Below are 26519 nucleotides of genomic sequence, written 5' to 3'. Positions count from 1 at the left end.
CAGTTTAGGTAGCCAGGTATAGATGCCCCCAGTATAGGTAGCCAGGTATAGGTGCTTCCAGTATAGGTAACCAGGCATAGGTGACCCCAGTATAGGTAGCCAGGTATAGGTGCCCCCAGTATAGGTAGCCAGGTATAGGTGCCCCCAGTATAGGTAGCCAGGTATAGGTACTCCCATTATAGGTAGCCAGGTATAGGTGCTCCAAGTATAGGTAGCCAGGCATATGTGCCCCCAGTATAGGTAGCCAGGTATAGGATCCCCCAGTATAGGTAGCCAGGTATAGGTGCCTGCCCAGTATAGGTTAGCCAGGTGTATGTGTTTTCAGTAAAGGTTAGCCAGATATAGGTACCCCAGTATAGGTAGCCAGGTATAGGTGCTCCCAGTATAGGTAGCCAGGTATAGATGCCCGCCCAGTATAGGTTAGCCAGGTGTATGTGTTTCCAGTAAAGGTCAGCCAGATATAGGTGCCTCCAGTATAGATTAGCCAGGTGGGGGGGGCTACTCCCTCCCTCTGCTTGGGGCCCCCCTCCGTGCTCCCCCCCTCTTTTGCAGGAGTTTATAGGCAGTGGTAGTGGTCATTTACTCACCTTCTGAGCTCCATGCGGAGATCACGTGCCGTTGGTCTTGTTTTTTCCTGATTAGCGGAAATAGTGAGCTTTGCTAAAGACAGGCAAGTCCAGCGGCTCATGATATCTGCATTGAGCCCAGAAGGTGAGTATAAGACCACTATCACTACCCATAAGTGGAAACCAGGTCTAAGCGCGCCCAGACAATAGCAATCCCTAAACCCACCCAGAACAGACGACTGTCAAACGCACCTGCTCCACGCTCCACAGAACATTTATATAATGCTTTTCTCCTAGCGGACTCAAAGTGCCAGAGCTGCAGTCACTAAGGGCGCGCTCTATAGGCAGTAGCAGTGTTAGGGAGACTTGGCCAAGGTCTCCTACTGAATAGGTGCTGGCTTACTGAACAGGCAGAGCCGAGATTCGAACCCTCCTGTGTCAGAGGCAGAGCCCTTATCCAGTACACTCTCCAGCCACCTCCAGAATCACAGCGCGGGGGATCGCTGGCAGGCGGCAGTGCTAAGTGCTAACCTAAGCAAGAAAAGATTTTCAGCCATTTCTGAAGTACTTTAGGATTGAATTTGTCCTCCTACATTAAGCTAAATTGCTTTATTGATAACTCCCAGCCTGAGGAACACATGGAAACACAACGGTCCCACTGGACACATTACTGCGTGGTGCCCGCCGTGGCATGACGCCCCCTGCTCACTGCGCGGACCCCGCCGTGGCATGACGCCCCCCCTCATCACTGCACGGAGATCGCCGTGGCATGACGCCCCCCTCATTACTGCACGGAGCCCGCCATGGCATGACGCCCCCCTCATCACTGCGTGGAGCCCGCCGTGGCATGACGCCCCCCTCCTCACTGCACGGAGATCGCCGTGGCATGACGCCCCCTCCTCACTGCACGGAGACCGCCGTGGCATAACCCCCCCTCCTCACTGCGCGGAGCCCACCGTGGCATGACACCCCCCTCATCACTGCTCGGAGCTCGCCGTGGTACGACGTCCCCCTCATCACTGCACGGAGCCCGCCGTGGCATGACACCCCCCTCATCACTGCGCGGAGCCCGCCGTGGTATGAGGCCCCCCTCATCACTGCGCGGAGCCCGCCGTGGCATGACGCCCCCCTCATCACTGCACGGAGCCCGCCGTGGCATGACACCCCCCTCATCACTGCACGGAGCCCGCCGTGGCATGACACCCCCCTCATCACTGCGCGGAGCCCGCCGTGGTATGAGGCCCCCCCTCATCACTGCGCGGAGCCCGCCGTGGTATGACGCCCCCCTCATCACTGCACGGAGATCGCCGTGGCATGACGCCCCCCTCATCACTGCACGGAGCCCGCCGTGGCATGACGCCCCCTCATCACTGCGCGGAGCCCGCTGTGGCATGACGCCCCCCTCATCACTGCGCGGAGCCCGCCGTGGTATGAGGCCCCACTCATCACTGCGCGGAGCCCGCCGTGGCATGACGCCCCCCTCATCACTGCACGGAGCCCGCCGTGGCATGACACCCCCCTCATCACTGCGCGGAGCCCGCCGTGGTATGAGGCCCCCCTCATCACTGCGCGGAGCCCGCCGTGGTATGACGCCCCCCTCATCACTGCACGGAGATCGCCGTGGCATGACGCCCCCCTCATCACTGCACGGAGCCCGCCGTGGCATGACGCCCCCTCATCACTGCGCGGAGCCCGCCGTGGTATGACGCCCCCCTCCTCACTGCACGGAGATCGCCGTGGCATGACGCCCCCTCCTCACTGCACGGAGACCGCCGTGGCATAACCCCCCCTCCTCACTGCGCGGAGCCCACCGTGGCATGACACCCCCCTCATCACTGCTCGGAGCTCGCCGTGGTACGACGTCCCCCTCATCACTGCACGGAGCCCGCCGTGGCATGACACCCCCCTCATCACTGCGCGGAGCCCGCCGTGGTATGAGGCCCCCCTCATCACTGCGCGGAGCCCGCCGTGGCATGACGCCCCCCTCATCACTGCACGGAGCCCGCCGTGGCATGACACCCCCCTCATCACTGCACGGAGCCCGCCGTGGCATGACACCCCCCTCATCACTGCGCGGAGCCCGCCGTGGTATGAGGCCCCCCTCATCACTGCGCGGAGCCCGCCGTGGTATGACGCCCCCCTCATCACTGCACGGAGATCGCCGTGGCATGACGCCCCCCTCATCACTGCACGGAGCCCGCCGTGGCATGACGCCCCCTCATCACTGCGCGGAGCCCGCTGTGGCATGACGCCCCCCTCATCACTGCGCGGAGCCCGCCGTGGTATGAGGCCCCACTCATCACTGCGCGGAGCCCGCCGTGGCATGACGCCCCCCTCATCACTGCACGGAGCCCGCCGTGGCATGACACCCCCCTCATCACTGCGCGGAGCCCGCCGTGGTATGAGGCCCCCCTCATCACTGCGCGGAGCCCGCCGTGGTATGACGCCCCCCTCATCACTGCACGGAGATCGCCGTGGCATGACGCCCCCCTCATCACTGCACGGAGCCCGCTGTGGCATGACGCCCCCTCATCACTGCGCGGAGCCCGCCGTGGTATGACGCCCCCCTCATCACTGCTCGGAGCCCGCCGTGGCATGACACCCCCCTCATCACTGCGCAGAGCCCGCCGTGGTATGACACCCCCCTCATCACTGCGCGGAGCCCGCCGTGGTATGACGCCCCCTGCTGGACATATTACTGCGGTCCTGCTGGACACATTACTGCGCGGAGCCCGCCGTGGCATGACGCCCCCCTCATCACTGCCTGGTCTTGATGTTTTAATTAGAGAGATTGTTTGGGCTAATCTGATGGGCTGTGAGCTGTGAAAAGCAGGCCTCACACTCCCATTTCCTGAACTCACATGATCAATGCCATCCTTTCCCCCTCCTATCGACTATATTCCTCTATTTTCCAATATTAGATGGGCAGGAGGGAAAAAAAATCATTACAACAATTTAACAAGATTAAACCAGGAAAGAGATGGATAAACAGGATCAGTACGGGATGAGGGATGAGCACAGCGAGCGGCACTCAGACAGCGCTGCTCAGTGGTGCGGGGAAAGGTCTCTGTGGTCAGCTAAATGGACCCTGAAGCAGAATATCTCAGAAGGATTTCAGGACTGCAAAACCTAAACAGTGACCTTATTCTTTCAAGTCATACAGTGCAGTATAGTTCTATTTTCCAGCACCTGCCTGTCATGGTTAAATTAAGATCATGTTTAAAGGATACCTAGGTCTATGGCTAAAAGTATTAGAGGCAGATCAGCAGGTTAGATCAGCAGGACAGCCAGGCAATGTGCATTGTTTAAAAGGAAATAAATATGTCAGCCTCCATATCCCTCTCACTTCAGATGTCCTTTAACCTCCTTGGCGGTAACCCCGCCGCGCAGGAGGTTTTCTCCGGCCCCGCTGGGCCGATTTGTTTAATTTTTTTTTGCTGGACGCAGCTAGTACTTTGCTAGCTGCGTCAGCACACCGATCGCCGCTGCCCTGCGCTCGATCGCCGCTATCCGTCGCGCCGCACGGCCCCCCCCAGACCCCGTGCGCTGCCTGGCCAATCAGTGCCAGGCAGCGCTGAGGGGTGGTTCGGGACTCCCAATGACTTCCCGACGTCGGTCACGTCATCCCGCCCCGTCGCCATGGCGACAGGGGAAGCCCTCCAGGAAATCCCGTTCTTTGAACGGGATTTCCTGATCGGAGATCGCCGAAGGCGATCGAAGAGGGCGGGGGGATGCCGCTGAGCAGCGGCTATCATGTAGCGAGCCCTGGGCTCGCTACATGATATAGGAAAAACATTTTTTTTAAAAACTGCGGCGCTCCCTCCTGGCGGATTTTTTTATACCGCCAGGGGGGTTAAAGCTCTCTCCATCTTAAAGTGAACCTGAGGTGAGAATGATATGGAGGCTGCCATATTTATTTCCTTTTCAACAATACCAGTTGCCTGGCTGTCTTGCCGATCTTCTTCCTGTAAAGCTTTTAGCCATAGCCCCTGAACAAGCATGCAGCAGATCAGGTGTTTCTGACATTATTGTCAGATCTGACAAGACTAGCTGCATGCTTGTTTCTGGTGTAATTCAGACACTACTGCAGCCAAATAGACCAGCAGGATTGCCAGGCAACTGGTATTGTTTAACAGGAAATAAATATGGCAGCCTCCATATACCTCTTACTGCAGCTTTAAAGAAAACTTCTACCACTTTTCAGAGGTCATGTCAGACACCTCCAGCAGGAAACAATCAGAAATTGGGTTGGACCTGTCGAAAAAAATTGATTTCACCCGTTTATCTTAAAGGGACACTTAAGTCAAACAAAAAAAATGAGTTTTACTCACCTGGGGCTTCCAATAGCCCCCTGCAGCTGTCCGGTGCCCTCGCTGTCTCCCTCCGATCCTCCTGGCCGCGCCAGCAGCCACTTCCTGTTTCGGTGACAGGAGCTGACAGGCTGGGGACGCGAGTGATTCTTCGCGTTCCTGGCCACAATAGCGCCATCTATGCTGCTATAGCATAGATCATATACCATATAGCAGCATAGAGGGTGCTCATGTGTCTGGGAACGCGAAGAATTACTCGCGTCCCCAGCCTGTCAGCTCCTGTCACCGAAACAGGAAGTGGCTGCTGGCGCGGCCAGGAGGATCGGAGGGAGACGGCGAGGGCACCGGACAGCTGCAGGGGGCTATTGGAAGCCATAGGTGAGTAAAACTCATTTTTTTTGTTTGACTTAAGTGTCCCTTTAAGGGAAATTGCATGGTGTGTAGCAGGCATAAAGGAAACTTTTGTTGAGGAAAAGAAAAACATTTCACTTCAGGCCGGTTTCTTATGTTGCAGCAATTGTACCAAGCCCTATTGTGCAGCGCTGTGTAATATGTTGGCGCTTTATAAATACAATAAATAATAATAATAAGCCCATGGATTTTCTAAAATGTTTCTGCTGTCAGTAAAAGATTTCAACCACCACCTGGGTGATATCAGAACATAGGACAGCTGGAAAGTATATACTTTTAGTGGCTGGAAGGCCACATCTGCAGCGACCACAGTTTTTAAAAAAGTTAAGGCTGCCACAACATATTAGGGAAATGTTGATGATAGGTCCATTGCACATGAGGATGACACAGAGAGGAGGGTCTGGGAGGGGGAGGAACCAGGAGAGGAACATCCCAGCATGCAAGATGTCAGCCTGATGATTGCCTTCTTCTATAACAGCAGGTACAAACATAAATCTGCCCCTTTACATATCCACACCTTTATCCCCCGGATCCTTTCAGGGCTCATTCACACCAGGGGTGTTTTTGAGATTTTTTAAAGCGCTGGCGATTTACATAATTGCCCTTAAAGCGCTTGTGCAATGTTTCAATGGAAGGTATAGGAAAAACGCAAAACGCTCAGAAAATCGCTTTGTGCAGCGATTGTGTGAGCGTTTTTAAGAATCAATACATTGTATTTATTATTTTCCAGATCAAAGAGTTCACTTCCTGACGTTAGCAATCGCTCTGCAAAAGCGTTTAGAAAAGCACTTAACAGAAACATTCAAAGCACAGAAATCAGGAAAAAAATGCATAAAAAAAACACCCAACGTGGCCGTCGCATTGGGCATTTGACACATTTTTTTCCGGATTTCTGTGCGTTGGAACAAGGCCTGACAGCTCATTCCCACTTGTAGTGGATTATTAGCTTTCAGATGCACTACCAAGCATTGGAATGTCCCAGGAATAGCGTTATGTTTATGCTGAACAAATGAAAATGATTACAGCTGGCCACAAATGGAAGCCAACAATTAGTTTGGTGAGCAAAGAAGAAAATGCTTTGTTCCCCATGATTGATATTGTATTGTAGGTGATACTTTGTGCTGGGCATACACGGCTTGAGAATGCGCCGGTATCGAGCCAGGGGCTCGTTGCCGGCGCGTCACTGCTCGTGTGCGCATGTGCGCGGATCGATTCCCGCTCGTCGCCGCGGGCGCTGCTAATCAGCGTTTCGTTTGCTCCCATTGTTCTCCCCGCCGGTATTGAGCGCAGAATCGATCTGGCGGGGTATCAGACAGGTTGAACATTATCAATCGAGCCATCAGCGGCTCGATTGATAATATAAAACGAGCCGTGTATGCCCAGCATCATCCACACCACCGATTCTGTTTTTTCTTTTCTTTTCTGAACTGTTGTTATTATATGTTTGACTTGGTTGTTATAGTTGCACTGAGTAAATACAGAAAACAATATATTTTGTGTGTATGTTTGTTTCAGGCTGTAAAGCAATTAACCACTTCACAACTGAGGGGTTTTACCCCATGAGCACCAGAGCAATTTTCACCTTTCAGCGCTCCTTACATTCATTCGTCTATAACTTTACCATTACTTATCGCAATGAAATTAACTATATCTTGTTTTTTTTCGCCACCAATTAGGCTTTCTTTAGGTGGGACATTATGCCAAGAATTATTTTATTCTAACTGTGTTTTGATGAGAAAATAGGAAAAAATGTGGGAAAAAAACATTATTTTTCAGTTTTTGGCCATTATAGTTTTTAAATAATGCATGCTACTGTAATTAAAATCCATGAAATGTATTTGCCCATTTGTCCTGGTTATTACACCGTTTAAATTATGTCCCTATCACAATGTTTGGCGCCAATATTTTATTTGGAAATAAAGGTGCATTTTTGCCAGTTTTGCATCCATCCCTAATTACAAGCCCATAGTTTATAAAGTACCAGTGTTATACCCTCTTGACATAAATATTTAAAGAGTTCAGTCCCTAAGGTAACTATTTATGTATTTTTTTTATTGTAATTTTTTTTTCTTTTTATTACAAAAAAACCCCCCAAAAATGGGGAGTGTGGGAGGTAATGAGTTAATTTATAATGTAACACTGTATTTATATATGAAAAATGTTTTTGGGTGTAGTTTTACTATTTGCCCACAAGATGGCCACAGTAATTTTTTGTGCAAGCGTCCTGTAAACGTAGGAAGTACGCTTACAGGAAGTGCAATGAGGCTGGGAAAATCACAATGATCGCGCTGCTTCTCATAGAAGCAGCCGATCATTGCTGGGGGGCTTAGATCAACGAACCGGAACGGTTTTTCCCATTCACTGATCTCCGGGCGAGCAAGCGGCGGCGTGCACGAGCGGACAGCGGCGGGGGGTGAGTGTATCTACGCTCCTGGTGAGGAAAGGGTGTTAAAAGGGGCGTAGATACACGCACCCGTGGTGGTAAAGTGGTTAAGTATGAATATCTTTGCAGGGGTGATTCTTACCTATGGTATATCCACTGTATACTAGCAGAAAACACTGCAATGTCTTCCTAATGGTACCCATACAAGGTACAATAAAAATGTTCGATTTTCCTGTTTATTCGACCAAAACGATCGAATCGAATGAAAGACAAAAATAATTTTTTTTTCGAGCAAGAAAAACAAACGATTATCCTGTTTTTTTTCAGTAAAAATCCAATTGGACATGTTGGAAAAATCTTTATATTCAATCGAATGGAATAATCAAACAAAAATATCTAAGCAAAAAAAAAAAAACTTGTACCATGTATGGACACCTTTAGGCCTCTTTCTGACGTGAGGCTGAGCTGTGCATTTGCCGAGCAGTTCAGTCTCCCGTTTGCTACCCGCCGATGCAATTTAAATGCAGCTGAATAGCAGGAGTAGTGTCAAGCACTGACAATCAGTGGTGTTACCCGGCGACAAAGCACTGAGACATGTCGAGTGTGAGCGCGGCTGCGGCCTGACTCTATAGGGGAGGGGGCATCTGTCCAGCGCCATTACTGAGCGCTAACAAGCCCCCGGCCGATGCAGGAGAGAAGCTGACAGGCAGCGAAATCACTGCCTGTCAGCTGCCCGAGTGATGGAGACCTGATAGGAAATCCTAGCAGTGGAATGTCAGTTTGCTCTGCTGCTCAGAACTAGCACAGGTATGCAGAAAGAGAAAACAAAGACAACCCCTCTCCTCCTTTAGCTATGTTATGCTTTCCAAACTGGTTGATCAAGGGATGCAAAGAACTTTCAGAACTTTCTCCTCAGTGCAGCGGCATACTCATTATAGGGGAACCCGAAGTGAGAATGATATGGAAGCTGACATATTTATTTCATTTTAAACAATACCAGTTGCCTGGCTGTCTTGCAGATCTTCTGGCTTCAGTACAATCTCCCACCTGGAACAAGCATGCAGCTACTCCAGTCACACTTCAGTCAGAAACACCTGATCTGCTGCATGCTTGTTCAGGGGCTATGGCTAAAACTATTAGAGGCAGAGGATCAGCAGGAAGCCAGGCAACTGGTATTGCTTAAAAGGAAATAAATATGGCAGCCTCCACATCCCTCTCTCTCTGGTTACCTTTAGGCTGCTTACACACCAAGACGTTACAGGCGCACGTTAGTGCGCCTGTAACGCTCCCCCAACGCACAGCAATGTAACACAAGTGGGCTGTTCACACAGCCCACGTTGCGTTACATGTAACGCTGCACGTTCTCCGCAAATTGCAGCATGCTACGGCGTTGGAGCGGCTATAGCCGCGTTAGACTGTTTGCACATGCGCAGTGGGAGGCGGAGAGGAGGCGGGGAGAGCCAGCTACAGTAGCCGCGCACATGGCTACTTAATATTCACTGCACTGGCGGGCGCTGATTGGCCGGCGGGACCACGTGATGCGGAGTGTCTCGCTCCGCATCACGTGGTCCCGCTGGCCAATCAGCGCCACTCTGGGAGACATTATAGGACTCGAGCCGCCTAACGCGGCTCACTCTACCGTCGGCTCTTGCAGCACCATACGTTGTGTTAGGTGCACGTTATGCGACCTTAACGTGGCACCTAATGCAACGTCTTGGTGTGCAAGAAGCCTTAAGGTGCCCATTAGCAGTAGAATCTCCTGAACGGAGGACGGAAACAGCTACCGTTAATGGAGCCAATCTACAAAGAACAATCATTCCATCGATTGTTCCATCGTTCCAAATTTGTAAAGATTCTTTTAGTTTGATCGGATTGCTTATAATTTCCCCCTCCATTGGTGGGCTCCAACAATCATTTCTGATCAATTGCAAGGATTGGATCTGTTTGTTTGGGAAACTGGATCATTAATGGGAAACTTTACGGGGGCCACTGACGTTACAATTTGCCGAACGATCGTTTACAAACCATTATTCATATGAACGATCAGAAATGAATGTTTGGGACCAACGATCTGAATTTAATTTTGGGGACCGCTAGCCAATGTAAATCTCCTAACCAATCCAATCAGATTAATAAAATTTATCTGATTTTCAGATCAACCTCATCAATCTGACTGGATTGGTAAGGACATGTTTGTCCATTAGTGGTCCCCAAAATTAATTTCCGATCGTTGGACCCAAACATTCAATTCTGATCGTCCATACGAATAATCCATGCAAACGATCATTTAGCAAATTGTATCGTTAATGACCACCTTTGGGAAGATGGAAATTTGAAGATGCTCTGTATACCAAAGCTGAATGGGTTATACACTAAACAGAGTACTGTTGCCATGACGGCATAGGACAGACATGTGACCTCACTGGCAATATCAAAAATCAAAGCTGGAGGGAAATACAGAAGAAAAGAAAGGTCATTTTAAAGAAGATGAATTAGAAAATGGCTTATAAAATCCTAAGGACTGTTATATCAAACTTCCAATGAAAAATGGAGTCTCACTTTAATTCTATAGATGAACTATATACAACTGATCCCAGCATATTCATGAACAAAGCATGGAGGCCGCTGTACATCCATCCCCCATTGTTTACAATACACAGCACTTATCTGCTCCTGTTTTTATGTAAATGGCTCCTGAGCATATCACACACGGGTACACGGAACACAACAATAAGTGTGATATTCTCATCATGTACCTAATACAAATATTATTATACAATTATACAGCTCTAACAGCTTCTGCAGTACAGACTCTGCACCAGAGGAGCTTACACTCTAATGTCTTCACCACAGTCACACACGATTATTACGGTATTAAACAAACACAGAACACTTATATCACGCTTTTCTCCTGGCTGGCCCAAAGCGCCAAACCTGCAGCCACTAAGGCACGCTCTATAGGCAGTATCAGTGTTAGGGAGACTGGCCCAAGGTCGCCTACTGAATAGGTGCTGGCTTACTGAAACAGGCAGAGCCGAGATTCAAACCCTGGTCTCCTGTGTCAGAGGCAGAGCCCTTAACCATTACACTATCCAGCCACTACTACACCATCCAGCCACTACTACACCATCCAGTCACTACTACACCATCCAGTCTATACATTTATATAGCTCTGACATATTCCACAGCGCTGTACAGGGATCACTGATCCATTCCCATCAGTCTCTGCACCAGAGGAGCTTACACTCTAATGTCCTCACCACAGTCACACACTATTATTATTATACATTTATATAGCCCTGACATATACCACAGCGCTGTACAGAGATCACTGATCCATCCCCATCAGCCTCTGCACCAGAGGAGCTTACACTCTAATGTCCTCACCACAGTCACACACTATTATTATACATTTATATAGCTCTGACATATTCCACAGCGCTGTACAGAGATCACTGATCCATTCCCATCAGTGTCTGCATCAGAGGAGCTTACACTCTATTGTCCTCAACACAGTCACACACTATTATTATACATTTATATAGCTCTGACATATACCACAGCGCTGTACAGAGATCACTGATCTATTCCCATCAGTCTCTGCACCAGAGGAGCTTACACTCTAATGTCTTCACCACAGTCACACACTATTATTATTATAATACATTTATATAGCTCTGACATATTCCCCAGCGCTGTACAGAGATCACTGATCCATTCCCATCAGTCTCTGCACCAGAGGAGCTTACACTCTAATGTCCTCACCACAGTCACACACTATTATTATACATTTATATAGCTCTGACATATTCCACAGCGCTGTACAGAGATCACTGATCCATTCCCATCAGTCACTGCACCAGAGGAGCTTACACTCTGCACACTATTGTTATACATTTATATAGCTCTGACATATTCCACAGCACTGTACAGGGATCACTGATCCATTCCCATTAGTATCTGCACCAGAGGAGCTTACACTCTAATGTCCTCAGCACAGTCACACACTATTATTATTATACATTTATATAGCCCTGACATATACCACAGCGCTGTACAGAGATCACTGATCCATCCCCATCAGCCTCTGCACCAGAGGAGCTTACACTCTAATGTCCTCACCACAGTCACACACTATTATTATACATTTATATAGCTCTGACATATACCACAGCGCTGTACAGGGATCACTGATCCATTCCCATCAGTCTCTGCACCAGAGGAGCTTACACTCTAATGTCCTCACTACATTTACTGTTTGTTCTCAGAGGAGCTCACAATCCAATCATTAGTACAGTCACAGTCTAATGTCCATTTTACAGGCTGTGGTCAATTTTGAGGGCAACCATTTAACTTATGAACATGTTTTTGGTATGTGGGATGAAGCCGGAGGGTCTGGGGGAAACCCACACACACATGGGAAGAATATAAACGCAGATAGTGTCCTGATGGAGATCCAGACCTGGGATTCTGGCAGGGAAAGTCCGAGTCACTACAGCACTGTGCTCACCACAGCTCCTCACCCTGTTAGGGCACAGCTATCTGACCTGGTCCACCAGTCACCTAACTGAGCTGCTGCAAAGTTTATCGCAGATTCTGACCCAGCTACACCACAGAAAGTACCATAGAGTATTCTATGAGCCAATCAGTACTCCTTTGTGCATATGGTAGTGACTACAGCAGTTACATTGTGGAATAGGAGTTATTTGGCAGGGAGCAGAACAGTCACACTGCATGCTGAGTTATGGTTCTTGCTATATGTTCAGCTACAACACATACAAAGCATGCAGAGTAGTCGCTGGTAACAGCAAATACAGTGTGTACAATGTACCATATACAGGAGTAACACTGTACAGTATACAGGTAAACAGTGCATGGACTGCTCATATATAGAAAGCAAATTACAGAGCGGTCAGTTTACAGAGTCTCAGTTACTGATATACTCGTCTCTCTCTCTCTCTCTCTCTCTCTCTCTCTCTATATATATGTATACATATATAGTGTACATGCTGCTAGTAAATATTGGGAAGCGGTTACAGTTAATTAGTATACAGAGAACAGGCTGCTGGTATATGTTCTGTAGGGGTACAGCAATCACACTGTATAGAGGCTTAGTTGCTTATGTACTCTTCTCTCTCTCTCTCTCTCTATATATATACATAGTGTACATTCTGCTGGTATATAGGTATATATAAGGAAGCGGCTACAGTTACTTAGTATACAGAGAACAGGCTGCTGGTATATGTTGTGTAGGGGTACAGCGTCTTAGTTGTTGATATACTCTGCTCTCTCTATACATATGCTGTGTACATGCTTTTGGTATATAGGTATATATTGCTATATATTGTGTAGGGGTGCAGCAGTGCCACTGTACACTGGTAGGAAGTGCAGAGCAGCAGCCCAGGAAAGTTAGGTGAGAAAGTGCGCAGCACTCAGAAGCACAATGTTTGGGGGCGCCCAAAACTCAGAAGCAGGCAGGCTGTGGGTACTCTGCGAGAGGGGGGGGGGGGGATGGGGGGACACTCAGGAGAAACACAGACTGCACTGTACATGTATACAGTGTATGTAGTGTGTGTGTGTGTGTATGTAGTGTGTTTATAGTGTGTGTGTGTGTGTGTGTGTGTGTACAGTGTGTGTGTGTGTGTGTGTGTGTGTGTGTGTAGTGTGTGTGTGTGTGTAGTGTGTGTGTGTATGTAGTGTGTGTGTGTGTGTGTATAGTGTGTGTGTGTATGTATGTAGTGTGTGTGTGTGTGTGTGTATAGAGTGTGTGTGTGTGAGGTGAGTGTGTGTGTGTGAGGTGAGTGTGTGTGTGTGAGGTGAGTGTGTGAGGTGTGTGTGTGTGAGGTGTGTGTGTGTGAGGTGTGTATGTAGTGTGTGTGTGTATAGAGTGTGTGTGTGTGTAGTGTGTGTATAGTGTGTGTGTGTGTGTGTGTGTGTGTATGTAGTGTGTGTGTGTGTGTATGTAGTGTGTGTGTGTGTAGTGTGTGTATAGTGTGCATGTGTGTGTATGTAGTGTGTGTATAGTGTGCATGTGTGTGTATGTAGTGTGTGTATAGTGTGCGTGTGTGTGTATGTAGTGTGTCTGTGTGTGCACATAGTTTGTGCGTGTGTGCGTATAGTGTGTGTGTGTAGTGTGTGTGTATAGTGCGTGTGTGTGTATATAGTGTGTGTATAGTGTGTGTGTGTATATGTAGTGTGTATATGTAGTGTGTGTGTGTGTGTGTGTGTGTGTGTGTGGTGGGGGTGGTTACACTTAAGAAAACAAAGTTTGGGGGAGGCACTCAGCAACACACAGTACCCAGGAGGAGCACCAAGACGTACACAGAGTGGGGGGCACCACCAAGTAAAAAAGTACCCAGGAATACACAGGCTGGGGGAGCACCCAGGACTCAGGGGTACACTAGCAGAGGCACCCCATACTCATGCAGGGCACGCAGTGCTCAGGAGCACCCTGGACTCAGGGAGCACACAGACAGGGGGCACACAGACAGGGGTCCCCCCCCCCATACAGCCCCCTGGCATCAGGCAGGCTGGTCACTTACCAGGGCAGGTTTGCTGGCCAGGCTGGTGTTATCCACCATGCTGCTGCTGTGGCCGGGCTGTGTCCTCCCTCCGCTCTCTACAGTCAGTCCTATTCAATAATTCAGCCAGTAATTCCCAGGCAGAGGTCCCGGCCGGGCTGGATGGATGGACGGCTCCGCTCCCCTTCCTGCCTCCGGCACAGCAGATTATTGCATCGCTGCCCGGCTCTCGTATCTCTCTCGCCTTTTTTTTTTTTTCTTTTTTTTTTTTGCAACAAGTGTTAAGCAGCAGCCGCGGCACAATGACCCCGGGAGTGAGAGATCAGCCCTTCTGGGCTCCCATTTGCTAACAACATGTCAAGGGAGTGATAAATAGGGAGGGCAGGGTCTAGTGACAGCAGCATAGAGAAAGTGCTGTAACATTCATTCCCCCACCAGGGAGCTGCCGCTAATCTACTCCTGTGTGTCTCTCATCTACTGCTGCGTCCTCCTGTGCCTCCCCCTCTACTCCTGTGTGTGTGTCTCTCCTCATCTACTCCTGTGTGTCTCTCATCTACTGCTGCGTCCTCCTGTGTCTCCCCCTCTACTCCTGTGTGTGTGTCTCTCCCCCTCTACTCCTGTGTGTGTGTCTCTCCCCCTCTACTTCTGTGTCTCTTCTGTCTACTCCTCTGTGTCTCTCATCTACTCCTGCGTCTCCCTCTCTACTCCTGGGTGTCTCTCATCTACTCCTCCTGTGCGTCTCCCCTCTACTCCTGTGTGTCTCCCTCTACTCCTGTGTCTCCCCCTCTACTCCTGTGTGTGTGTCTCATCTACTGCTGCGTCCTCCTGTGTGTCTCTCATCTACTCCTGTGTGTCTCTCATCTACTGCTGCGTCCTCCTGTGTCTCTCCCTCTACTCCTGTGTGTCTCTCATCTACTGCTGCATCCTCCTGTGTGTCTCTCATCTACTCCTGTGTGTCTCTCATCTACCCCTCCTGTGTGTCTACTGTCTACTCCTGTGTGTGTCTCTCATCTACTACTCCTGTGTGTCTCTCATCTACTGCTGCGTCCTCCTGTGTCTCCCCCTCTACTCCTGTGTGTCTCTCATCTACTCCTGCGTCCTCCTGTGTCTCCCCCTCTACTCCTGTGTGTCTCTCCTGTCTACTCCTGTGTCTCCCCCTCTACTCCTGTGTGTCTCTCATCTACTGTGTGTGTCTCTACTGTCTACTCCTGTGTGTCTCTCATCTACTGCTGCGTCCTCCTGTGTCTCCCCCTCTACTCCTGTGTGTCTCTCATCTACTCCTGTGTCTCCCCCTCTACTCCTGTGTGTCTCTCATCTACTCCTGGGTGTCTCTCATCTACTCCTGTGTGTCTCTCATCTACTGCTGCGTCCTCCTGTGTGTCTCTCATCTACTCCTGTGTGTCTCTCATCTACCCCTCCCGTGTGTCTCCCCCTCTACTCCTGTGTGTCTCTCATCCACTCCTCCTGTGTGTCTCCCCCTCTACTCCTGTGTGTCTCTTATCTACTCCTCCTGTGTGTCTCCCTCTACTTATGTGTCTCTTACCTACTCCTCTTGTGTGTCTCCCTCTACTCCTGTGTGTCTCTCATCAACTCCTCCTGTGTGTCTCCCCCTCTACTCCTGTGTGTCTCTTATCTACTCCTCCTGTGTGTCTCCCTCTACTCCTGTGTCTCTTACCTACTCCTCTTGTGTGTCTCCCTCTACTCCTGTGTGTCTCTCATCAACTCCTCCTGTGTGTCTCCCTCTACTCCTGTATGTCTCTCATCCACTCCTGTGTGTCTCCCTTTCTACTCCCGTGTCTCTACTGTCTACCCCTGTGTGTCTCTCATCTACTCCTGTGTGTCTCCCCCTCTACTCCTGTCTCTCTCATCCACTCTTCCTGTGTGTCTCCCCCTCTACTCCTGTGTGTCTCTTATCTACTCCTCCTGTGTGTCTCCCCTTTACTCCTGGCTGTGTGTCTCTTATCTACTTCTCCTGTGTGTCTCTCATCAACTCCTGTGTGTCTCCCCCTCTACTCCTGTGTGTCTCTCATCCACTCCTCCTGTGTCTCTCATCCACTCCTCCTGTGTGTCTCCCCTCTACTCCTGTGTGTCTCTCATCCACCCCTCCTGTGTGTCTCCCCTCTACTCCTGTGTGTCTCTCATCCACTCCTCCCATGTGTCTCCCCCTCTACTCCTGTGTGTCTCTTATCTACTCCTCCTGTGTGTCTCCCTCTACTCCTGTGTGTCTCTCATCAACTCCTCCTGTGTGTCTCCCTCTACTCCTGTGTGTCTCTCATCAACTCCTGTGTGTCTCCCCCTCTACTCCTGTGTGTCTCTTATCTACTCCTCCTGTGTGTCTCCCTCTACTCCTGTGTGTCTCTCATCCACTCCTCCTGTGTGTCTCCCCCTCTACTCCTGTGTGTCTCTTATCTACTCCTCCTGTGTGTCTCTCATCTACTCCTGTGTGTCTCCCCCTCTGCTCCTGTGTGTCTCTCATGCACTCCTCCTGTGTGTCTCCTCTCTACTCCTGTGTGTCTCTCATCAACTCCTCCTGTGTGTCTCCCCCTCTACTCCTGTGTGTCTCCCCCTCTTCTCCTGTGTGTCTCTCATCAACTCCTTCTGTGTGTCTCCCCCTCTACTCCTGTGTGTTTTTCATCCACTCCTGTGTGTCTCTCATTTACTCCTCCTGTGTGTCTCCTCATCTACTCCTGTGTGTCTCTCATCTACTCCTGCGTGTCTCTCATCTACTCCTGTGTGTCTCCCCCTCTGCTCCTGTGTGTCTCTCATCCACTCCTCCTGTGTGTCTCCCCTCTACTCCTGTGTGTCTCTCATCAACTCCTCCTGTGTGTCTCCCCCTCTACTCCCTTGTGTCTCTCATCAACTCCTGTGTGTCTCTCATCTACTCCTGTGTGTCTCTCATTTACTCCTCCTGTGTGTCTCTCATTTACTCCTCCTGTGTGTCTCTTCATCTACTCCTGTGTGTCTCTCATCTACTCCTGTGTGTCTCTCATCTACTTCAGTGTGTGTTTCTCCTCCACCACTCCTGTGTGTGTCTCTCCTGTCTACTCCTGTGTGTCTCTCCTGCCTAATTATGCGTGTCTCTCCTCTCCCTGTCTCTCCTCTACTCCTGTGTGTGTCTCTCCTCATCTACTTCTCTGTGTCTCCTCTCTCCCTGTCTCTCCTCCTGAGTGTGTCTCTACTCCTGTGTGTCTCTCCTCATCTACTCCTCTGTGTGTCTCTCCTGTGTGCCTCTCCTCCATTACTTCTTTGTGTCTCTCTCTCTCCCCTCATCTACTCCTATGTGTGTGTGTCTCTCATCTACTCCTGTGTCTCTCATTTACTTCTGTGTGTCTCCCCTCACTGGCTGCCTGTCTCTCCCTCAACTACTCCTGTCTCTCTCTTCCTCTTCTCCCGTATGTCTCCCCTCTCTGCCTGTCTCTGTGTGTCTCTCTGATGCGTAACCCTAATCTCCCCTCTACCTGATGCCTAACCCTAACCTCCCTCTACCCGACGCCTAACCCTAACCTCCTTCTACCTGATGCCTAACCTCCTTCTACCTGATGCCTAACCCTAACCTCCCTCTACCTGACGCCTAACCCTAACCTCCTTCTACCTGACGCCTAACCCTAACCTCCTTCTACCTGATGCCTAACCTCCTTCTACCTGATGCCTAACCCTAACCTCCTTCTACCTGATGCCTAACCTCCTTCTACCTGATGCCTAACCTCCTTCTACCTGATGCCTAACCTCCCTCTACCTGATGCCTAACCCTAACCTCCTTCTACCTGATGCCTAACCTCCTTCTACCTGATGCCTAACCTCCTTCTACCTGATGCCTAACCCTAATGGGAGACTGTTAGCAGTGGGGTCCCACAGGGGTCTGTACTGGGTCCAGTGCTCTTCAATTTATTTATTAATGACCTAGTAGATGCAGTAGTGAGCAATGTTGCTATTTTTGCAGATGATACAAAATTGTGCAGAATCATCAACTCTCAGGAAGATAGTGTCATATTGCAACAGGATCTGGATAGGATGGCTATATGGGCACATACATGGCAGATGAAATTCAATGTTGACAAATGTAAAGTCATGCATTTTGGTCGTACCAATGGTCTAGCACCATACAAAATAAATGGGATACAGTTGGGAACATCAAACTTGGAGAAGGACTTAGGAGTACTCATCGACAACAAGTTAAATAATCGTACTCAATGCCAAGCCGCTGCAGCTAAAGCGAACAAAATTTTGGGATGCATTAAAAGGGAAATAAAAACTCGAGATGCTAACATAATATTGCCCCTGTTTAACTCTCTAGTAAGGCCACATCTGGAATATGGAATTCAGTTCTGGGCACCACATTACAAAAAAGATATTGCAGTTTTAGAGCAGGTGCAGAGACGAGCTACAAAATTGATACGTGGGATGGAAGGTCTCGCTTACCAAGAAAGGTTAGATAAACTGGGTTTATTTAGTCTAGAGAAAAGACGCCTTAGAGGAGATCTAATTAACATGTATAAATACATTAGAGGGCAATATAATAGCTTGGCGGATGAGCTTTTTGTCCCTAGGCCTTTTCAAAGGACTAGAGGACATGAGCTGCGCATGGAGGAAAAACGTTTTAGCCATTTATTTAGGAAAGGGTTCTTTACAGTAAGAGTGGTTAAGATGTGGAATGCACTGCCACAGGAAGTCGTTATGGCAAACTCTATACCTGCATTTAAAGGGGGCTTAGATGCTTTCCTTGCGTTGAAAGACATCCATGGCTACAATTACTAGGTTATGCCTAATGATGTTGATCCAGGGATTTTATCTGATTGCCATCTGGAGTCAGGAAGGAATTTTTCCCATTTGGGGCTAATTGGACCATGCCTTGTAAGGGTTTTTTCGCCTTCCTCTAGATCAACAGGGATATGTGGGGGACGGGCTGGAGTTGTACTTTATACTGGTTGAACTCGATGGACGTATGTTTTTTTTCAACCAAAATAACTATGTAACTATGTAACCCTAACCTCCTTCTACCTGATGCCTAACCTCCTTCTACCTGATGCCTAACCTCCTTCTACCTGATGCCTAACCTCCTTCTACCTGATGCCTAACCTCCTTCTACCTGATGCCTAACCTCCTTCTACCTGATGCCTAACCTCCTTCTACCTGATGCCTAACCCTAACCTCCTTCTACCTGATGCCTAACCTCCTTCTACCTGATGCCTAACCCTAACCTCCTTCTACCTGATGCCTAACCTCCTTCTACCTGATGCCTAACCTCCTTCTACCTGATGCCTAACCTCCCTCTACCTGATGCCTAACCCTAACCTCCTTCTACCTGATGCCTAACCTCCTTCTACCTGATGCCTAACCTCCTTCTACCGAATGCCTAACCCTAACCTCCTTCTACCTGATGCCTAACCTCCTTCTACCGAATGCCTAACCCTAACCTCCTTCTACCTGATGCCTAACCTCCTTCTACGTAATGCCTAACCATAAACTCCGCACTTTCAACCATACCTAAACTTAACTGAATCCCACTAGTTATCAGCTAACCGTAACCTCTTATTGTAATCATGCGTCACGCTAACCTCAACAACTGATAAAACGAAGCCCCCTAGTGTCTGTCTGACCCAAACATACCTCAGTTCTCTCTTCTTGCTCTTCTTGCTTTCTATTGCCCTCATTCTCACTATTTTTTATGATCACTTCAAATTTGCTGCATATCTTCCAGACAATGATTGAATTCCATAGATTCGCTTTCAGTTCAGTTTGGGGCAGTTTCTGAATGATCCGATTTGTTGGAGAATCTGGATGCTTGCGGGCCCGAGATCTACTGAGACTGAGTATGTGGTGCAGTGTCGGAAGCGATCGCTATCTGCTCCATTTCTGATTGTGGAGGGATTGATCAGCTGGCGTTATCAGGCCACAATAAAGCCCTGTATGGCCAGATAAAAATGAGTCTGAAGTGAATCCCCCACCCAAAAATAAAACATACTCACCTAAGGAGAAGGAAGGCTATGGGCTGTATAGTGTCTTCCCGTTCCTCTCCTGGCCTCGTCGTTCCAGCGATGGCTCCCCCCGTTTGCAGTCTCTAACTGATAGGTCGGACACTGCTCTCTGCTGCTGCGGGAGAGACTCCGAAAGTTTTGGGGAGCCCGAGTGTTTCCTGAAGATGGTCCGCTCCATACATGCTTGTGCGTGCGCAGGATGGAGTGGCCAGTCTTTGGGAGCACTCTGGCTTCTGAAGCCTCCCATAGCGGCAGAGAGCAGTCTCCAACCGATGGGTCAGAGAGTGCTAATGGGAGCCAGCGGTAGAACGCAGGGACCGGGAGAGGAACAGGAAGGCACTATAGGACCCGAAGCCTTCCCTCTTCTTAGGGGAGTATCTGTTTTATGGGAGGGGGGGGGGGATTTTGCTTCAGACTCCCTTTAAGGAATTCTTCCCGCTATGCTCGCTGAGTTATACCTGCATTATAGCACGTGGGTAACGCACACTGCATGTTCTAGTTTAGTCAATGTCTATAGAACGCGTTACCCAGAAGCACTATGCCCACAGTAAGTCAGGGTAAAGATGCCCATTATCCACCCAATTTCCAGAACGATCGGCCATCTGATCTATTTGTTGCTTAAAAGTAAGTTACTTACCTAAGTAATGTGATGCCTCTGGATGGTCCAGAGACCTCCCTGATCCTTCTGCAGCCCACAATTGCTGCTGCTGCGGCCCCTCTTGTGGCCGTGCTCAGGTCTGGATACGAGCTGCTCCATGCCTGGACGGGAGAGCAGCCATGAGAGGCATATTCCACACGCCCTTGTCTCATGTACTTAGAGGGAACCAGCATTAGATCACTAGACTTGAAGAGGATGGGGGAAGCCGCTGGACCAGAGCTGGATATTCCACAAGGCAATTTAGGCAGGTGCCTAGGACCTGGAGAGAGACAAGGGGCCCAGTTTATGCTAGCCCCCAACATATCTTGCCCAAAAAGCAAGCCAGGTGGCCATCAAGGGTGGGCCCAAAGTTGTTGCTTGCTTAGGGCCCAATTTCATCTTAAAGGAGTACTGTAGGGGGTCGGGGGAAAAAGAGTTCAACTTACCCAGGGCTTCTAATGGTCCCCTGCAGACATCCTGCGCCCGCGCAGCCACTCACCGATGCTCCGGCCCTGCCTCCGGTTCACTTCTGGAATTTAAGAATTTAAAGTCAGAAAACCACTGCTCCTGCGCGGCCGCGCCCTTGCTCCCGCTGACGTCACCAGGAGCATGTACTGGGCTTGCACAGTACACTCTTGGTGACGTCAGCAGGAGGCAGGGCGCGGCCGCGCAGGCGCAGTGGTTTTCTGACTTTAAAGTCTGAAATTCCAGAAGTGAACCGGAGGCGGGGCCGGAGTATTAGTGAGCGGCTGCGCGGGCGCTGGATGTCTGCGGGGGACCATTAGAAGCCCTGGGTAAGATCAACTCTTTTCCCCCGACCCCCCTACAGTACTCCTTTAATCCATCTCTGTGCTGGACTATCTGGTGGCTTCCTAAAATTGAGGTAAGTATCACATTTTTATTTCAATATTGGCTTCAGGAAAGCTTTTAGTAACATGCATTGCTGCAGAAACAATGAAGGGGGGAATATCATAATAAGAATATAAACAGACACAGTATAATCTCTCTGCTAAAAAATCTGATGAGAGTGAATGATCTCACAGCGGAGCGTGGAAACTTTATCATGGCACTATTGGCATTACGGTGAAACGCAATAAAATATATACAACGACGCCCTCTAGAGGAGCACGTCGGCTCCAGCGTCTTTCCTTCGGCAATAATGAGCTATGCCAGTATGATGGGAGTACAAACCATAGGAAGTATTAGGTGAAAAATGTCACACTTTCAGCAGAAAGATATTGATGTCCACAGGTGGCCCTCAGATCAATGGGCTCTGTACAGACTAGCCAATGCTGAATGCTACTGTTCATCTGCCACACTTTTACTCATTGTTACCCTGGCACAGGTTAAAGGACAACTGAAGTGAGAGGTATATGGAGGCTGCCATATTTATTTTCTTTTAAACAATGCCAGTTGCCTGGCAGCCCTGCTGATCTGTTTGGCTGCAGTAGTGTCACACCACAAACAAGCATGCGGCTAATCTTGTCAGATCTGATAATAATGTCAGAAACACCGGATCTGCTGTATGCTTGTTCAGGGTCTATGGCTGAAAGTATTATAGGCAGAGAATCAGCAGGACAGCCAGGAAACCAGTATTGTTTACAGAGAAATAAATATGGCATCCTCCATATCCCACTCACTTCAGAGGAACTGTCTCAAAAATCTTAAAATTTAAAACACACACAAGTACATTTCTTGCAGAATAAAATGAGCCACAAATGACTTTTCTCCTAAGTTGTTGTCACTTACAGTAGGTAGTAGAAATCTGACATTACCGACAGGTTTTGGGTTAGTCCATCCCTTCATGGTGGATTCTCAGCATAGCCTATATCCTTTATAAAGACATTCCCTGAAAAAGATTTATACAAAGATGCTGGCCAGTCTTCCTGCTTGCTGCACACTTTTTTGGCAGTTGGACGGAGCAACTGTCACTCACTAAGTGCTTTTACAAATAAAGAAAACTCTGAGAATCCTCCATGAAAAGATGGGCTAGTCCAAAATGTCCATAATGTCAGATTTCTACTACTTACTGTAAGGGACAGCAACATAGGAGAAAAGTAATTTATGGCTCATTTTACTCTGGAAGAAACATACTTCTTATTTGTATATAAGATTGTAAGCCTCTGGCAGGGTCCTCCCCCCTCAGTGTTTCCAGCTTGATTATGCAATCGTACTGTCAGTCACCCCTCTTGTGGACTAGAACAGTCTCTATTTTGACCTATGACACTGTTATCAAATCATTTGCATGATCTTGTTTTGTTGTGAGTTTCCTGTATGTCCTACCTTGTATGTTACCCCATTTATCTATTGTGCAGCGCTGCGTAATATGTTGGCGCTTTATAAATACAATAAATATTAATAATAATATATGTTTACATGTATTTTGCATTTTAAGATTTTCGCAACAGAGGTCCTTTAAGGTACCGATACATTACTCGATTTTTTTATCAGATTGGGGGAGAATCGCTTATGTTCCATTCTGCTCGATTGATGGAAATTAAAAATCCAATGGGCCAATTTACTCAATTGGGCAGGAAGGAAAATATTGGTGGAATGTGAAGGAATCGGCTACAGTTCATAGGATTTTGATCGACACAGAATGGATATTTGGTTTCAGAACATGGAGGCTGTAAAATTCCTGCTTCTATAGAAAATACACACATTTATAAACTCTGCCCTTGTATAAACCAGCCCTGCTTTATACAAGTAACTGCCGGTCTCTGTTAGACGAGTTTTTACCATCACTGAGCGTTGTCACATTCTGCACACGGTGATGGGATCCACGCGACCAGCGAACGCTACTCTCAGCGCACACAAGACGGGAGAGACAACTATATTCCACTAACAATGAGCAATCAATTGTCTCCTGTCACTCCGACAAGGCACAAAAGGGGATAACGATTTGCGCCTCGTACACGAGAGTGACAGACGCTGCGGCGGGCGGAGAAGTAAACTTGCATCTGACGAGACAGCTTGATGGACAGATAAAGATGTAAAGAGAGACAGGAGGCCAATATTACTGCTAGAGCAGATCTGAACCGTGTCAGGAGGCAGACAGGAAGAGGACAGCATTAAAGAGGGGCTCCGACCCGCTGCAGGGGAAACTGCAGAGGCACATGGATGGAGTCACCATAATACTATAATAAACAATCTTTCTATATAATCAGCGCTGGATGTCTGCAAAGGCTACTAAGTGGAGGATGATAATAGGGGAAGGCTGCACATGAAAGAGGGTTGCATGGCATGTGCTTAGGGGTTGCAAATGTGAAAGTCTGCATTTAGGGAAGGGTGGGGGCTGCACGTTGCAACACTGTTATATGCTCAAGGCTTACTTGTGGGTCTCCTTCCCTGTGCACCTCCTCTTATAGCAAGTGCAGCCCTGTAAATAGTAACCAACCTTTGTGTGTGCAGCCCTCACTTCCATGTGTAACATCCATGTACAGCAGCCCCCCTCTCATTCTATGTGCAGCCCCCTCTTCCATGTGTAACATCCATGTACAGCAGCCCCCTCCCATTCTATGTGCAGCCGTCCTCTTCCATGTGTAACATCCATGTACAGCAGCCCCCTCCCATTCCATGTGCAGCCCTCTCTTCCATGTGTAACATCTATGTACAGCAGCCCCCTCCCATTCTATGTGCAGCCGCCCTCTTCTTTTTGTGACATCCATGTACAGCAGCCCCCTCCCATTCCATGTGCAGCCCCCTCTCCCATGTGTAACATCCATGTACAATTGCTACTCTCTCCTCTGTTTCTCTGGTGCAGAGACTGATGGGAATGGATCAGTGATCTCTGTACAGCGCTGTGGAATATGTCAGAGCTATATAAATGTATAATAATAGTGTGTGACTGTGGTGAGGACATTAGAGTGTAAGCTCCTCTGGTGCAGAGACTGATGGGAATGGATCAGTGATCTCTGTACAGCGCTGTGGAATAGGTCGGAGCTATATAAATGTATAATAATAATAGTGTGTGACTGTAGTGAGGACATTAGAGTTTAAGCTCCTTTGGTGCCGAGACTGATGGGAATAGATCAAAGATCTCTGTACAGCGCTGTGGAATATGTCAGAGCTATATCAATGTAAAATAATAATAGTGTGTGACTGTGGTGAGGACATTAGAGTGTAAGCTCCTCTGGTGCAGAGACTGATGGGAATGGATCAGTGATCTCTGTACAGCGCTGTGGAATAGGTCGGAGCTATATAAATGTATAATAATAATAGTGTGTGACTGTGGTGAGGACATTAGAGTGTAAGCTCCTCTGGTGCAGAGACTGATGGGAATAGATCAAAGATCTCTGTACAGCGCTGTGGAATATGTCAGAGCTATATAAATGTATAATAATAATAGTGTGTGACTGTGGTGAGGACATTAGAGTGTAAGCTCCTTTGGTGCCGAGACTGATGGGAATAGATCCGTGATCTCTGTACATCGCTGTGGAATAGGTCGGAGCTATATAAATGTATAATAATAATAGTGTGTGACTGTGGCGAGGACATTAGAGTGTAAGCTCCTCTGGACAGTGATGGAATGGATCAGTGATCTCTGTACAGGGCTGTGGAATATGTCAGAGCTATATAAATGTATAATAATAATAGTGTGTGACTGCGGTGAGGACATTAGAGTGTAAAGAGACTTATGGGAATGGATCAATGAAATATGTCAGATGGTTAAATAATACATAATATATAATAGCTATGTTCACAGTCATTCGCTAATAAGGAACTGTAGTGACACCTAGTGGGCAGTGCCTTTCCTCTTACAGAAAATAACTGACTATAGAACAGCAGTAGTAGAGTACAGTATTCTATAATGTTAGCGATCAGTTAAAGCAGGACGTTTTTAATAAGGATGATATAATTTATTGGCTGACTTTTAAAGATTGAAAGTACAAGCTTTCACTGAATGGGACCTTCCTCTGACTGCAATAAAGTCTGAGAAAGGCTCTATTAAAGGTAACCCGAGGTGAGAGGTATATGGAGGCTGCCATATTTGTTTCCTTTTAAACAATACCAGTAACCTGGCTGTCCTGCTGGTCCATTTGGCTGCAGTAGTGTCTGAATCACACCAGAAAAAACCATGCATCTAATCTTGTCAGATTTGACAATAATGTCTGAAACCCCTGATCTGCTGCATGCTTGTTCAGGGTCTATGGCTAAAAGCTTTAGAGGCAGAGTATCAGCAGGATAGCTAGGCAACTGGTATTGCTTAACCAGCTGAGCGGTCTGGACGAGCTCAGCTCGTCCAACACCGCCAGCGGCTGCCGCTCAGGCCCTGCTGGGCCGATTTTAATGAAATAAAAAGCAGCACACGCAGCCGGCACTTTGCCAGCCGCGTGTGCTGCCTGATCGCCGCCGCTCTGCGGCGATTCGCCGCGAGCAGCGGCGAAAGAGGGTCCCCCCAGCCGCCTGAGCCCAGCGTAGCCGGAACAAAAAGTTCCGGCCAGCGCTAAGGGCTGGATCGGAGGCGGCTGACGTCAGGACGTCGGCTGACGTCGATGACGTCACTCCGCTCGTCGCTATGGCGACGATATAAGCAAAACAAGGAAGGCCGCTCATTGCGGCCTTCCTTGTTTATTCTGGGCGCCGGAGGCGATCGGAAGATCGCCTCCGGAGCGCCCTCTAGTGGGCTTTCATGCAGCCAACTTTCAGTTGGCTGCATGAAATAGTTTTTTTTTTATTTAAAAAAAACCCTCCCGCAGCCACCCTGGCGATTTAA

At 48.7% G+C, this 26519-nt stretch overlaps 1 protein-coding gene across 6 annotated transcripts in view; it reads right to left on the bottom strand.

The window, feature by feature from the left end:
- ARID3C (AT-rich interaction domain 3C) overlaps nucleotides 1-26519 on the bottom strand; it is a 395250-nt gene that overhangs the window by 317885 nt on the left and 50846 nt on the right. The window contains exon 1 of one of the 6 annotated variants that reach the window (XM_068272414.1): nucleotides 14213-14360. The exons of the other annotated variants lie outside the window; for them this stretch is intronic. Coding sequence (XP_068128515.1) covers nucleotides 14213-14251 — 39 coding nt within the window. The 5' untranslated portion in view covers nucleotides 14252-14360. Of the gene's footprint in view, nucleotides 1-14212; nucleotides 14361-26519 lie in introns of those variants that run through there. 6 annotated transcript variants of the gene reach the window in all.

This window comes from Hyperolius riggenbachi, chromosome 1, assembly GCF_040937935.1.
Source record: "Hyperolius riggenbachi isolate aHypRig1 chromosome 1, aHypRig1.pri, whole genome shotgun sequence".
Lineage (NCBI taxonomy): Eukaryota > Metazoa > Chordata > Amphibia > Anura > Hyperoliidae > Hyperolius > Hyperolius riggenbachi.
The sequence above is the reverse complement of the archived record's forward strand: the minus strand, read 5'-3'. Positions and strand labels throughout refer to the sequence as shown.